General features: G+C 68.8%; 3 protein-coding genes across 4 annotated transcripts in view; 2 read left to right on the top strand and 1 right to left on the bottom strand.

Moving 5' to 3' along the window:
- The window catches only part of LOC104631832 (uncharacterized), a 244,583-nt gene that overhangs the window by 67,820 nt on the left and 162,905 nt on the right, over positions 1-13,858 (top strand). The window lies entirely within an intron of this gene.
- LOC142598889 (uncharacterized) lies at positions 3,268-7,212 on the bottom strand. The gene is made up of 2 exons (XM_075738288.1): positions 6,894-7,212; positions 3,268-5,408 (listed from the first exon to the last, which is right to left on the bottom strand). The coding sequence occupies exons 1-2, from the start codon at positions 6,952-6,954 to the stop codon at positions 3,304-3,306; spliced, it is 2,166 nt and encodes a 721-aa protein (XP_075594403.1). The 5' UTR covers positions 6,955-7,212; the 3' UTR covers positions 3,268-3,303.
- PPP1R18 (protein phosphatase 1 regulatory subunit 18) lies at positions 8,321-13,173 on the top strand. Of its 2 annotated transcripts, none has more exons than XM_075738335.1 (4): positions 8,321-8,423; positions 9,499-11,442; positions 12,467-12,671; positions 13,001-13,173. In XM_075738335.1, the coding sequence occupies exons 2-4, from the start codon at positions 9,502-9,504 to the stop codon at positions 13,018-13,020; spliced, it is 2,166 nt and encodes a 721-aa protein (XP_075594450.1). In that variant the 5' UTR covers positions 8,321-8,423; positions 9,499-9,501; the 3' UTR covers positions 13,021-13,173. The 2 variants fall into 2 exon arrangements, with proteins under 2 accessions (XP_075594450.1, XP_075594451.1); XM_075738336.1 differs by lacking the exon at positions 8,321-8,423 and adding an exon at positions 8,560-8,790.

Genomic DNA, 13,858 nt, shown 5'->3' with positions numbered 1-13,858 from the left:
AGATTTATTCTATAGCCCAACCCCTACAGATGTCGTCCCTACAACCCCGCTCCTATAGCCTCACCCTATAGCCCCACCCTATAGCCTCACCCTATGGCCAGGCCCCTATAGGCTCACCCTATAGCCCAGCCCGTGCGGGACCCCATAGCCCCCACACCCAGCAGCCAGGGACACGGCGTGGGGCTGCAGCGTTTATTGAGCTGGAGGGGGACGGGGACCCGGGGGGGGGGGGCATGGGGGGCCATGGGGGGCCATGGGGACATGGGGGGTCATGGGTGGACACAGGGGGGCCATGGGGGGCCATGGGGGGACACAGGGGGGTCATGGGGGGACACAGGGGGGTCATGGGGCCATGGGGGGCCATGGGGGGACATGGGGGGCCATGGGGACATGGGGGGTCATGGGTGGACACAGGGGGGTCATGGGGACATGGGGGGTCATAGGGAGCCATGGGGGGACACGGGGGGACACGGGGGGTCGTGGGGGGCCATGGGGGGAACACGGGGGGTCATGGGGGGGGCCATGGGGGCTCATGGGGGGACATGGGGACACCGGGGGGGCCATGGGGGGCCACCCCCACACCCGGGTGGCTCCCGGCAGGGCTCATGGGGCCGCAGCCGTCGGGGCCCCCCCAGTTCCAGCCTGGCCCCGGGGGGGCAGGTTGGGGGGCCAGGCCCCTGGGGGGGGGCGGGGGGGGACCCAGCAGGTCCCGCAGCTCGGGGACGAGCTCCAGGAGGGTCTCGGGGCCGGGGGGGCCACGGCGGCGCTGGGGGGGGCTCTGCAGAGCCAGGGCCAGGCGCTCCAGAGCCGCCATCACGCGGCCTTCGGTCTCCTCCTCTTCATCATCGTCGTCGTTGACGTTGTCATCATCCTCAGCCGCCGTGGGCACGGGGACGGGGGTGGGGGCGGGGGTGGGGACGATATCGGGGGCAGGACCGGGGGCGGTGGTGGCCGCGGTGGTGGCCGTGATGGTGGCCGCGGTGGTGGCCGTGGTGGTGGCCGCAGTGGTGGCCGCGGTGGTGGGCACGGGGACAGGCAGGCTGCGGGCGGTGACACCTGGGGGGACACACACACAAAGGGGGGGGTTCAGCCATGGGGACAGGGGACCCCGGTGCCCAGGACCCCCCCAATCCCCCCCCGAGGGGCCGTGGGCAGCCGGGACCCCCGGTTCCCCCCCCTCCCCCCAAGGCATCGGGGTGTCCCCCCCCCCCCCCCCCCCCCAAACCCGGGCACGTACCGAGCGGGCGGGGGCCGAGCAGGGCGAGCAGGCAGAGCAGGACCCCCGGGATCCCCGGGGCACCCATGGGTGCTGGTCAGGAAGGACCAGGAGCACTGGGAGCACTGGGAGCACTGGGAGCACTGGTTTTAAGGTCAGGTGGGTGGGGATCCTCCCACCCGCCATTTCCACCACGCCCGGGTGGGGCCACCCACGTAGGGTGGGGACACCCCCCCACCCATGGGTGTCGGGGGGGGGGGGGGGGAACCGTTCCCGAGAGCCCGACTGGGCTCATACTGGTCCCTGTGGGTCATACTGGTTCCTATGGGTCATACTGGTTCCTATGGGACCATACGGGTCCTTTCAGGGCCGTACCGGTCTCTATAGGACTCGTACTGGTCCTTATGGGACCGTACTGGTCTTTATGGGACCATACTGGTTTCTGTGGGGCCATACTGGTCTCCTTGGGGCTCATACTGGTCTTTATGGGACCATACTGGTCTCTTGAGGCTCGTACTGGTTGGTGTCACCCCCTCCCTCCAGCCCCAGTTTCAGGGCCACCTCCCCAGTGTCACCCAGCACCACCCATGGGTGGCCCTGACCCAGCCCCCACGTCCCATCCCCTCGTGTCACCAAGTGCCATCGGCCCCACGGGTGCCCTCGGCTCACCCATCCCGTCCCTGGTGTCCCCGTCCCATGGATGTCCCTGTCCCCCGTGGTCCCTGGTGTCCCCCATGTCCCCACCCCTGGTGTCCCCATCCCTGGTGTCCCCATCCCTGGTGTCCCCCATGTCCCTGGTGTCCCCATCCTCTTGAGTGTCCCCATCCTCTGGATGTCCCCATCCCCCATGTCCCCCATGACCCCATCCTCTTGAGCGTTCCATCCCTGCTGTCCCCATCCCATGGATGTCCCCATCTCCCATGGTCCCTGATGTCCCCATCCCTGGTGTCCCCCATGTCCCCACCCCTGGTGTCCCCATCCCTGGTGTCCCCATCCCTGGTGTCCCCATCCCTGGTGTCCCCCATGTCCCTGGTGTCCCCATCCTCTTGAGTGTCCCCATCCTCTGGATGTCCCCATCCCCCATGTCCCCCATGACCCCATCCTCTTGAGCGTTCCATCCCTGATGTCCCCATCCCATGGATGTCCCCATCTCCCATGGTCCCTGGTGTCCCCCATGTCCCCATCCCTGGTGTCCCCATCCCTGATGTCCCCCATGTCCCCATCCCTGGTGTCCCCACCCCTGGTATCCCCATCCCTGGTGTCCCCATCCCTGGTGTCCCCCATGTCCCCATCCCTGGTGTCCCCACCCCTGGTGTCCCCATCCCTGGTGTCCCCATCCCTGGTGTCCCCCATGTCCCCATCCCATGGATGTCTCCATCCCCCATGGTCCCTGGTGTCCCCCATGTCCCCACCCCTGGTGTCCCCATCCCATGGATGTCCCCATCCCCCATGGTCCCTGATGTCCCCCATGTCCCCATCCCTGGTGTCCCCACCCCTGGTGTCCCCATCCCATGGATGTCCCCATCCCCCATGGTCCCTGGTGTCCCCATCCATGGTGTCCCTCATGTCCCCACCCCTGGTGTCCCCATCCCTGGTGTCCCCATCCCATGGATGTCCCCATCCGTGGTGTCCCCCATGTCCCCATCCCATGGATGTCTCCATCCCCCATGGTCCCTGGTGTCCCCATCCCTGGTGTCCCCATCTCCCATGTCCCCCATGTCCCTGGTGTCCCCATCCCCGGTGTCCCCACCCCTGGTGTCCCCCATGTCCCCACCCCTGCTGTCCCCATCCCATGGATGTCCCCATCCCCCATGGTCCCTGATGTCCCCCATGTCCCCATCCCTGGTGTCCCCACCCCTGCTGTCCCCATCCCATGGATGTCCCCATCCCCACCTCCCCAGTGTCGTCCCCCCCCGTCCCCAGCCGCGGGTATGAACCGGCCGCACCGGTTCAGCCGGTACCGAGACACGTGGGGACACGCGTGGGGACAGGCTGGGTCACGCGTGGGCGTGGGGACACGCGTGGGGACAGGGACGAGGCCGGTGCCGCGATCCAACGACTTTATTGGGACACGGGAGCGGGGGGATCTATTTGTCACAGCCCCCGCAGCTGGACTGGGACTGGCCGGATCCCGTCCCAGATCCCCCCCCCAATCCCGTCCCGGATCCCCCCTCCGATCCCGTCCCGGATCCCCCCCCCGATCCCGTCCCGGATCCCGGCCTGGAGCCCCCCCCGGAGCCGTAGGTCCCTGACCCAGAGCCGGATCCCACACCAGATCCGAAGTCAGAGCCAGATCCCTGAGTGGATCCCGTGGGGGGGCCACGGCGCGTGGGGATGTAGCCCCCGATCCGGGCTGGATCCCGCAGCCCTGGTATGAAGGGGATCCCGGGATTCTTGTACCCGGGGCGCCGGATCCCTCCGTAGGATCCCGACCCCCCGTAAGATCCCGATCCACCCCCATAGGATCCCGACCCTCCATAAGATCCTGAGCCACCCCCCTGGGATCCTGGTCTGCCATAAGATCCCGATCCACCCCCCTGGGATCCTGATCCCCCATAAGATCCCGATCCACCCCCGTAGGATCCCGACCCTCCATAAGATCCTGAGCCACCCCCCTGGGATCCTGATCCCCCATAAGATCCTGAGCCACCCCCGTAGGATCCTGGTCTGCCATAAGATCCCGATCCACCCCCCTGGGATCCTGATCCCCCATAAGATCCTGAGCCACCCCCGTAGGATCCCGACCCTCCATAAGATCCCGATCCACCCCCCTGGGATCCTGATCCCCCATAAGATCCTGAGCCACCCCCGTAGGATCCTGGTCTGCCATAAGATCCCGATCCACCCCCCTGGGATCCCGATCCCCCATAGGATCCCGATCCCCCATAGGATCCTGATGAGCCCCCATAGGATCCCGATTCCCCAAAGGATCCCGAATCATCCCCATAGGACTCAGGGAGTCCGTAGGATCCCGATCCCCCATAGGATCCCGAGCTGCCCCCGTAGGATTCCAATCCCCCGTAGGATCCTGAGCTGCTCCCATAGGATCCCGAGTTGCCCCCGTAGGATCCCGATCCGCTGCCTGCTTGGGATCCGCTGCCCCCCTGGGAGCCGGGTCTGCCTGATCCAGACCCACTTCCCCCGTGGGATCCACTGCCTCCGTGGGATCCGGGTCTGCCTGATCCTGATCCGCTGCCCCCCTGGGAGCCGGGTCTGCCTGATCCCGATCCGCTGCCCCCCTGGGAACCGGGTCTGCCTGATCCCGATCCGCTGCCCCCCTGGGAGCCGGGTCTGCCTGATCCAGACCCGCTTCCCCCATGGGATCCGCTGCCTCCGTGGGATCCGGGTCTGCCTGATCCTGATCCGCTGCCCCCCTGGGAACCGGGTCTGCCTGATCCTGATCCGCTTCCCCCGTGGGATCCGCTGCCTCCGTGGGATCCGGGTCTGCCTGATCCTGAACTGGATCCTCCATACGATCCCCCATAGGATCCTGGCCCGCCTCCGTAAGATCCAGATCCTCCGTAGGAACTGGATCCTCCATAGGATCCGGATCCCCCGTAGGATCCTGAGCCGCCTCCATAGGATCCTGATCCGGGTCTCCCTGATCCTGATCCCACACTGGATCCTCCTTGAGATGAGCCGGGCCTGCCCGATCCAGATCCGCTTCCGTAGGATCCCCAACTGGATCCTCCATAGGAGCTGGATCCCCCATAGGATCCGCTTCCCGCATGCGAGCTGGGTCTCCCAGATCCGCCCCCGTAAGACCCGAGTCCGTAGGATCCCGAGGGCCCACCGGATCCCGGCGACACAAAGGATCCCGAGCCGTCCCCGTGGGATCCCGGTCTGCTCCCATAGGATCCTGGCTTGCCCCCAGCGGATCCCGGTGACACGTAGGATCCCGAAGAGCTTCCGCCTCCCTGGGATACTCCCGAGCCGCCATAGGATCCCGCTCCCCCGTAGGATCCCGAATTGCCGGAGGATCCCGATCCATCCCCGAGGGATCCCGAACTGCCGGAGGATCCCGCTCCGCCTCCGTAGGATCCCGCTCCCCCGTAGGATCCCGAACTGCCGGAGGATCCCGCTCCGTCCCCGCCCAGCTGGGGGCTGAGGAATCCGGCGGGATCCTTGCAGGGATCCACCCCGGCCGTCAGCGGGACCAGGCGGGAGCCCGAGTCGCAGCGGCCGGAGGCGTCTGGGACAAAGCGGGTGTCAGCGGGTCCCCCCGGCTCCCAGTGCCTCCCAGTAACCCTCCATCTTCATCCCAGTGCCTCCCAGTTCCACCCCAGTCCCTGCCAGTCTCCATCCCAGTCCTTCCCAGCATATCCCAGTCCCCATCTCAGTCCCCATCCCAGTCTCTCCCAGTATATCCTGGTCCTTCCCAGTCCCTCCCAGTTCTCATCCCAGTATATCCCAGCCCCCATCCCAGTCTATCCCAGTCCCATCCCAGTCTATCCCAGTCTCTCCCAGTCCCCATCCTAGTCTATCCCAGTATATCCCAGTCCCATCCCAGTCTATCCCAGTCCCCATCCCAGTATATCCCAGTGCCTCCCAGTCTCTCCCAGTCCCTCCCAGTATATCCCAGTCTCTCCCACTCTATCCTAGTCCCATCCCAGTCTATCCCAGTCCCATCCCAGTCCCTCCCAGTATATCCCAGTCCCATCCCACTCTATCCTAGTCCCATCCCAGTGCCTCCCAGTCTCTCCCAGACCCATCCCAGTCTCTCCCAGTCCCATCCCAGTCTCTCCCAGTATATCCCAGTCTCTCCCAGTCTATCCTAGTCCCATCCCAGTCTCTCCCAGTCTCTCCCAGTCTCTCCCAGTCCCATCCCAGTCTATCCTAGTCCCATGCCAGTGCCTCCCAGTCTCTCCCAGTCCCATCCCAGTCTATCCCAGTATATCCCAGTCTCTCCCAGTCTATCCTAGTCCCATCCCAGTCTCTCCCAGTCTCTCCCAGTCCCATCCCAGTGCCTCCCAGTCTTTCCCAGTCCCATCCCAGTCTCTCCCAGTATATCCCAGTCTCTCCCAGTCTATCCTAGTCCCATCCCAGTCTCTCCCAGTCTCTCCCAGTCCCATCCCAGTCTATCCTAGTCCCATGCCAGTGCCTCCCAGTCTCTCCCAGTCCCATCCCAGTCTATCCCAGTCTATCCCAGTCCCATCCCAGTCTCTCCCAGTCCCATCCCAGTCTCTCCCAGTCCCATCCCAGTCCCATCCCAGTCTCTCCCAGTATATCCCAGTCTCTCCCAGTCTATCCTAGTCCCATCCCAGTCTATCCCAGTCTCTCCCAGTCCCATCCCAGTCTATCCTAGTCCCATGCCAGTGCCTCCCAGTCTCTCCCAGTCCCTCCCAGTCCCATCCCAGTCCCTCCCAGTCCCATCCCAGTCTATCCCAGTCCCATCCCAGTCCCATCCCAGTCCCTCCCAGTCTCTCCCAGTCTCTCCCAGTCCCATCCCAGTCCCATCCCAGTCCCATCCCAGTCCCATCCCAGTCCCATGCCAGTGCTTCCCAGTCTCTCCCAGTCCCATCCCAGTCCCATCCCAGTCCCATCCCAGTCTATCCTAGTCCCATGCCAGTGCTTCCCAGTCTCTCCCAGTCCCATCCCAGTCTATCTCAGTCTCTCCCAGTCCCATCCCAGTCCCTCCCAGTCTCTCCCAGTCTCTCCCAGTCCCTCCCAGTCCCACCTGGCAGGCACAGGCAGAGCAGCAGGAGCCCGAGGGCCGCGGGCAGCCGGGGACCGGCCATGGCGGGGGGCACCGGGGACGTCGGGGACACCGGGACGGACCTTAAATAGGGTGCGGGGGGGGGGTGGGGCACCCCGGGGTGCCACCGCCCGGGGGGGCGGGGGGGGCCCCGCCCGCGTTAAACCCGTGAGTCACCGGGACTGACCCGCTTGGCGGGGCCGGGGGACACCCCCGAGCCGCTGCCCCCCCCATCGGGGTCAGGGCGCACCCCGAGTCGGGGCGGGGTGGGTGGGGGGGGTGGGGTGCCCGGGGCCCCCCCAACCCGCCATTAGGGGCCGGGCGGTGACCGCGGGGGGGGGGGCACGCCGGGGCGGGGGGGGGGCAACCGGCCCGGTGGATCCCGGGGATCGGGGGGGGGAAAGGGGGGTCTGGGGGGGGGGGAAGGGGGGTCCGAGGGGGGGAAAGGGGGGGTCCCGGGGGGGGAGAGAGGGGGGTCCGGGGGGGGAAAGGGGGGGGTCCGGGGTGGGGGGGGGGAGAGGGGGATCCGGGGGGGTCCCGGGGGGGGAGAGAGGGGGGTCCGTGGGGGGGGGAAAGGGGGTCCATGGGGGGGGGAAATGGGGGTCCCTGGGGGTAGCCGGGGGGGTCCTGGGGGTCTGGGGGGTCCAGAGGTGGGAAAGGGGGTCCGGGAGGGGTCCGGGGGGGTCCCTGGGGGTATCCGGGGGGGGGGGGAGAGGGGGGTCTGGGGGGGGATCCTGGGGGGGGGGGGGACACCCCGGGGTTCCCAGGCAGGGGGGTCCTGGGGTGAATCCTGGAGATCGGGGGGGGACACGGGTGGTCCTGGACAGGGACCGGGGGGGGCACTGGGGAGGGGGGGGAGTCCGGGGCGGTTCCGGGGGGGGCACTGGGATGTGGGGGGTCTGGGGGGGGTCCCTGAGGATGTGGGGGGGTCCGGGGGGTCCCGGGATCCCTGGGGGACGCCCCGAGCGGGGGGGAGGGGAAGTGTCTGGGGGGGCCCAGGCGTCCGCGCGGTGGCGCTGCCCGTGCGACCCTACAATAACACGGCGGCGGCCCCGCCCCCTCCCGGACAGGCCCCGCCCCTCGGCCAAACCCCGCCCCCCTCCCCCCCCCTTCTTCCGCACACAAAGACGCGACCCCCCCCCCCCGGATTGGGGGGTCCCGGGGTCCCTCCCGCCCTCTGGGGTCCCCCCCCCGCCCCCCCCCCCCGGGCCCGTTTGGGTTCCGGCCAGTTTTGGGGATTTAACCCCGCCCCCCCCCGCCCCCCCCCGGGTCCCTCCGAGCCCCCATCGGGCGGATACCAACGGGGGGGGCGGGGGGGGGGGCCCGGACTTCTGGCTTCCTGCGAGTCATCCCTCCCCTCCCCCACCCCTGCCCTCCCCCCCACCCCACCCCCCCCCCGCGGTAAAAGCCGCTTTTCATCCCCCCCCCCCCCCCGCCCCCCCCCCTTCTTCCTCCTCCTCCTCCTCCTCCTCCCGGTCCCTCCCGGCCGCCTGGGTCCCGCTCCATCCCGGGGTGAGTACGCGGGGACCCCTCCCCCCCCCTCCCCACGCCCCCCCTCCCCCCACTCGGACGTCTGGGTCCCTCGTGGGAGGGGGAGGGGTGTGGGGGGGCCCCGGGATTTCCCTTCCCTCCCTCCCCCCCCCCCAAACTCCTCCGCCCTTCCCCGACAAAGGCAGCTCCGCCCGCTCGCCGGGGGGGCCGCACCCCCACCCTGGGGGGGCCCGTGGGTCCCCCCCCCCACTCGGGACACTGTCCCACACGCTCGGGGTGTCCCCGTGTCGGGGGGGGTGGGTGCGTGTCCGTGTGTCTGTCCCCCGCCCCCCCCCCCCCGCCCCGGCCATGTGCGGGATGTCGGGGGCCGCGGAAGGAGCGTGACGGGGTGAGGACCGACCCCACCCCCGTCTGTCCCCGTCACTGGTGGTCTCATCACTGGTGGTCTCATCGCTGGGGGCCTTGGTGGCCCCCCGTCCCCGCTCCACCACCCCCATCCCCAGCCCTGGTGGTTCTGGCATCCCTCACCCATCCCTGGTGCCTCCACCACCCCCAACACGGCCCTGGTGCCTCCACCATCCCATCCCCGGTGGTTCCTCCACCATCCCTGACCCCATCCCCGGTGGTTCCACCACCCCCAACACGGCCCTGGTTCCTCCACCATCCCATCCCTGGTGGTTCCACCACCCCCATCCCACCTCTGGTTCCTCCACCATCCCACCCCCAGTGGTTCCTCCACCATCCCTGACCCCATCCCTGGTTCCTCCAGCACCCCCATCCCACCTCTGGTTCCTCCACCATCCCTGACCCCATCCCTGGTGGTTCCTCCACCATCCCTGACCCCATCCCTGGTGGTTCCACCACCCCCATCCCTGGTTCCTCCACCATCCCTGACCCCATCCCTGGTTCCTCCACCACCCCCATCCCACCTCTGGTTCCTCCACCATCCCTGACCCCATCCCTGGTGGTTCCACCACCCCCATCCCTGGTTCCTCCACAATCCCTGACCCCGTTCCTGGTTCCTCCCCTACCCCCGGCAGCTCCACCGTTCCCCCCCACCCCATCCCGACCCCCGCATCGCCCCATCCCGCGGCAGGCGATGGCGGTGCCGGGTTGGAAGCTGCAGCTGCTGGAACGGCGCCGGCGGGAGGAGGAAGCGGCTCGACGGCGCGAGCGGGAGCAGCGGGACCGGGCGGCCCAGTTGCCCCCTTGGAAGCGAGAGCTGCTGGAACGGCGTCGAGCCAAAGCGGGGGCGGCCGCGGGGGGGGTCCCCGACGGGGGGTCGCTGGCATTGGCGCCGGGGCTGAGCCGGAGCGCCGAGGGGTTGGAGCGCTGCGGGGAGAGCGAACCCCCCCGGGGTCGCGTCAGTCGCCTGCTCAGCCGCTTCGCCCAGAGACCCCCCGCCCGCTCGCTCAGCACCGAGGGGCTCCCCGAGAGTCCCCCCGGGACGTCCCCCAACCGCCATCGTACCTTGGGGGACGAGGGGTGCGAGGGGCAGGGGGGCGCGGAGGGGCAGCAGGGGGTCGAGAGCCACGGGGTGGTCAAGGGACACGGGTTGGCCACCAGCCCGGGCACGCTTGAGGGTCTGGGGGCAACCAAGGGCGTGGGGGCAGTTGAGGGACAGGGGACAGTTGAGGGACAGCAGGCGGCTGAGACCCACAGGACGCCCAAGGGTCACGCGTTGGCCACCAGCCCAGGGCCAGTTGATGGTTTGGGGTCAACCAAAGGCGTGGGGACGGCCGAGGGACAGGGGACGGCTGAGGGACAGCAGGCGGGCGAGACCCACAGGACGCCCAAGGGCCACGCGTTGGCCAGCAGCCCGGGGACGGCCGAGGGTCTGGGGACAACCAAGGACCTGGGGATGGCCAAAACGCGGGGGTCAGTCAAGGGTGTGGAGGGACAGGGGGTGGCTGAGGGCCACAGGTTGGCCATCAGCCCGGGGACGGTGGAGGGACAGGGGACAACCAAGGACCTGGGGACAGTTGAGACACGGGGGACAGTCAAGGGCCTTGGGACGGTCAAGGGATGGGGTGTAGCCAAGAGTGCGGGGACGGCCGAGGGACAGGGGACGGTCGAGGGCTGTAGGACGGTCAAGGGTCACGGGTTGGCCACCAGCCCGGGGACAGCTGAAGGTCTGGGGACAACCAAGGACCTGGAGACGGTTGAGGGACGGGGGACAGCCAAGGGCTTGGGGACGGTTGAGGTACAAGGGACTGTCGAGGGCTGTAGGACGGCCAAGGGTCACGCGTTGACCACCAGCCCGGGGACGACCGAGGGTCAGGGGACAACCAAGGACCTGGGGACGGTTGAGGGCCAGGGGACGGCTGAGGGACAGCAGGTGGCCGAGACCCACAGGACGCCCAAGGGCCACGCGTTGGCCACCAGCCCGGGGCCGGTTGACGGTTTGGGGTCAACCAAAGGCGTGGGGACGGCCGAGGGTCCAGGGACCACCACGGACCTGGGGACAATTGAGGGCCAGGGAACGGTCAAGGGCATGGTCAAGAGCTGGAAGATGGCGGAGGGCCGGGGGACGCCAGGGCCGCAGGGGGCGGCAGGTGGCCACGACGGCGCCGGCACGGCCGAGGGCCAGGGCTCAACCAAGGGTTCCGCGCCCACCGCCTCGGCCGTGACGTCGGCCTCGCCCGCCTCGCCCGCCTCGCCCGTGTCGGCAATGACGCCCGCTCAGGGGCGTGCGGAGGGCGGGGCCGTGGCAGGGCTGGGGGGCGGGGGGGGGGGCAGCGGGCCGGCGGCCATGCGAGGGGCTCCCCGTCGCGAGCCCGGGCCCCCCCCGGCCCACCCGGCCTTGCAACGCCGCAGCGGTAACACCATCACGGTGCGACCCCGGCGGGGGGGGACGCCCAACGGTCCTGAGGGGGGGTCCCCCGCCGCCGCTGCCCCCCCGACACCGCCTGCCCCCCCGGTTGCTCCCCCGGGGCCCCCCAAGAAGCGATACCCCACGGCCGAGGAGATCCAGGTCATCGGCGGGTACCTGGCCCTGCCCCGCTCCTGCCTGGCCAAGAACGACCCCCACCGCAAGAAGGTAGGGACCCCCCGTGTCCCCCCATGACCCCCTGTGTCCCCCAGGCCACCCCTGCCCACCCTCCCCTCCATGTCCCCTCCATGTCCATGTGTCCTCCAGCCCCCTCCCCATGCTCCCCTGGAGCCCCTGTCCCCACCCCAGACCTCCTCGTCCCCATCCCTGGTCCATGTCACCATCCTTGTCCCCCCCCTTGTCCCCCCCCTTGTCCCCATCACTGTCCTCCATCCCTGGTCCCTGTCCCCTCCCTGTCGCCCCCCTTGTCCCCCCCTCATACCCATCCCTGGTTCCTATCCACCCCCCATCCCTTCCTGGGGTCTCCCCCCTTGTCCCCCCTGTCCCCCCCCGACAGGGCACAGCGAGGCGGGGGGGGGGCTGTTGGGGTGCCCGGACGTGGCCCCTCACCGCTTCCTCTCCCTGCCCGCACCCCTGCCTGCCCCCCTGCCTGCCCCCCGCCTGCCCCCCTGCGCAGCAAACAGCCCCGACGCCTGGGGGGTGGTGGGGTTTTTTTTGGGGGGGGTGGTGTGGTGTGTGTATTTTGGGGGTCCGGATGCCCAGGCCCTGCAGTCGTGGGGGGGCAGAGGGGTCTGGGGGTTAAAACAAGGGGGGGGGTGTCACCCCCGAGACGTTACCCAGAATCCTTTGGGCACCCCAAAAACAGGAACCCGGGGGGGGGTGGGGGGGAGGAAATGGTTCCCGCAGTAGCAGGGCGGTGTCATGCCCCCTCCCCCCCCCCAAACTTCTTCCTCTGCCCCTCTCCCCTCCCCTGCTCCCCGTGGGGCCACGTGACCCCCCCTCCCCCACTCATTAATAGCTTCTCTTTAATTATGATTAAGCTGGGAAGGGATTAATTGTCATGGGAACCCCCATGGGGGGGGACAGACACACGGACATGTCCCTGCTGCTCCCTGAAGCTGGGCACATCGGGGGGGGCCCAGGGGGTCCCCATCTCTGGGGTGACCCCGGGGGGGGGTGTCCCCGTCCCCACAATGTCCCCACATGTCTGTGTGTCCCGTCCCCCCCCCAGCTGAAGATCTGGTTCAGCGAGCGGGAGCTGGAGCGCACCTTCTGTTACCCCTCGGAGGGGGCAGCGCTGGCGGCCTGGGGCCCCCCCGAAGAGACACCCCCCACCCCCGCACCCCCCTCGGTCCCTGATGAGGATGAGGATGAAGACGAACCCCCCCCGGTGAGGGGGCTGCCGGGGGGGCTGAGAGCCCGCGCCCTGCTCGTGGGTGAGTGTCCTGGGGGGGCGTAATGGGGGGTCCTAGGGTGTTGAGGGGGGAAATGGGGGGTTATGGGGGGGTCGTGGATACCTTGGGGGGTGTCGAGTGGGGCAATGGGGGGGTTCTGGATGCCTTGGTGGGGGTTGAGGGGGGAAATGAGGGATCCTGGGTGCTCGGGGGGGGGGTGTTGAGGGGGGGGTAATGGGGGGTCCTGGATGATCGGGGGGGGGGGTTCTGGACACCCTGGGAGGGGGGTGAGGGGGGTAAAGGGGATCCTGGATGCCCTGGGGGGGCTGAGGGACACCGGGGTCCTCACCCCCATTTCCCCCCCCCCCCAGATGAGTCCTGCCGGCGGTAGCCCCGGCCCCTGCCCCACACTGGGGGGGGCGGGGGGAGCCACACTGGGACCCCCCCCACCCCTCCCCTGCTGGCAAGGGGACCCCCTGGACCTGAGGGACCCCCCCGGCGGGGCAGGACAGGGCCAGACACATGGACGAGGACACTCCCCCCCCCCAAAAAAACCTGCCCCTGAGGGGGGGGCACAAGGACACTGTCCCCACCCTGGGGATCCAGCGGCGTTCTGCCCTTTGCCCCTGGGTGCGGGGGGCACCGTGGGGGGATTTTGGGGTGTCCCAGCTCTTCCCTCCCCATTTTGTAGCTTTTCTAGCAGCGGGTGGGTGTGCGTATGTGTGTGTGTGTGTGTGTGTGTGAGAGAATTATCCTTAACGAGGTTTTTTTTTTTAAGCCTAATTAAGGGCTATTTTTTAGCCAGGGGCGGGGCAACTTTGTCAGTATTGGGTCAACCGGAGCTGTCCCAGTTAGGAACTGGGCCAGGCCCAGTTATAACTGGGCCAAGGCGGGGGGGGGTGGTGGGGGGTAAAGCCGCAGCAGTATTAGCTGGGGGGTGGGGGGGTGCAAAGCTTGGGGGGATGGGGCGAGCGGGAGGGGACTTTGTGTAGGGAGGGGGATGATGGCGGAGAAGGGGCAGCGGAGGGTGAGGAGGAAGGCTCCAACTGGGCCCAGGGAGGGCAAATGGCTGAGAGAGGGTGCAGGCATGAGGGGCCACGGGCGGGTGGGAGCGGGAGGGATGGCCGGCCCGGAGGGGATGGGGGGAGACCCCGAGGCGGCCGAGGGGAGGCAGAATGGAGGAGGGTGGAAGAGGCCGAAGGCTGAGGCCTAGTCCTGTTGCTGTGGCA

The sequence above is a fragment of the Balearica regulorum genome, chromosome 32, assembly GCF_011004875.1.
Source record: "Balearica regulorum gibbericeps isolate bBalReg1 chromosome 32, bBalReg1.pri, whole genome shotgun sequence".
Taxonomy (NCBI): domain Eukaryota; kingdom Metazoa; phylum Chordata; class Aves; order Gruiformes; family Gruidae; genus Balearica; species Balearica regulorum.
This window is presented reverse-complemented; position numbering and strand designations above follow the sequence as displayed.

What these genes read in the sequence shown, in the direction of transcription:
- LOC142598889 (XM_075738288.1), bottom strand. Translation starts at nt 6,954, where the DNA reads ATGGCCGGTCCCCGGCTGCCCGCGGCCCTCGGGCTCCTGCTGCTCTGC. An exon ending in GCTCTGCCTGTGCCTGCCAG is followed by an intron (nt 5,409 to 6,893) that starts GTGGGACTGGGA and finishes GCTTTGTCCCAG; the next exon opens with ACGCCTCCGGCCGCTGCGAC.
- PPP1R18 (XM_075738335.1), top strand. Translation starts at nt 9,502, where the DNA reads ATGGCGGTGCCGGGTTGGAAGCTGCAGCTGCTGGAACGGCGCCGGCGG. An exon ending in ACGACCCCCACCGCAAGAAG is followed by an intron (nt 11,443 to 12,466) that starts GTAGGGACCCCC and finishes TCCCCCCCCCAG; the next exon opens with CTGAAGATCTGGTTCAGCGA. An exon ending in AGCCCGCGCCCTGCTCGTGG is followed by an intron (nt 12,672 to 13,000) that starts GTGAGTGTCCTG and finishes CCCCCCCCCCAG; the next exon opens with ATGAGTCCTGCCGGCGGTAG.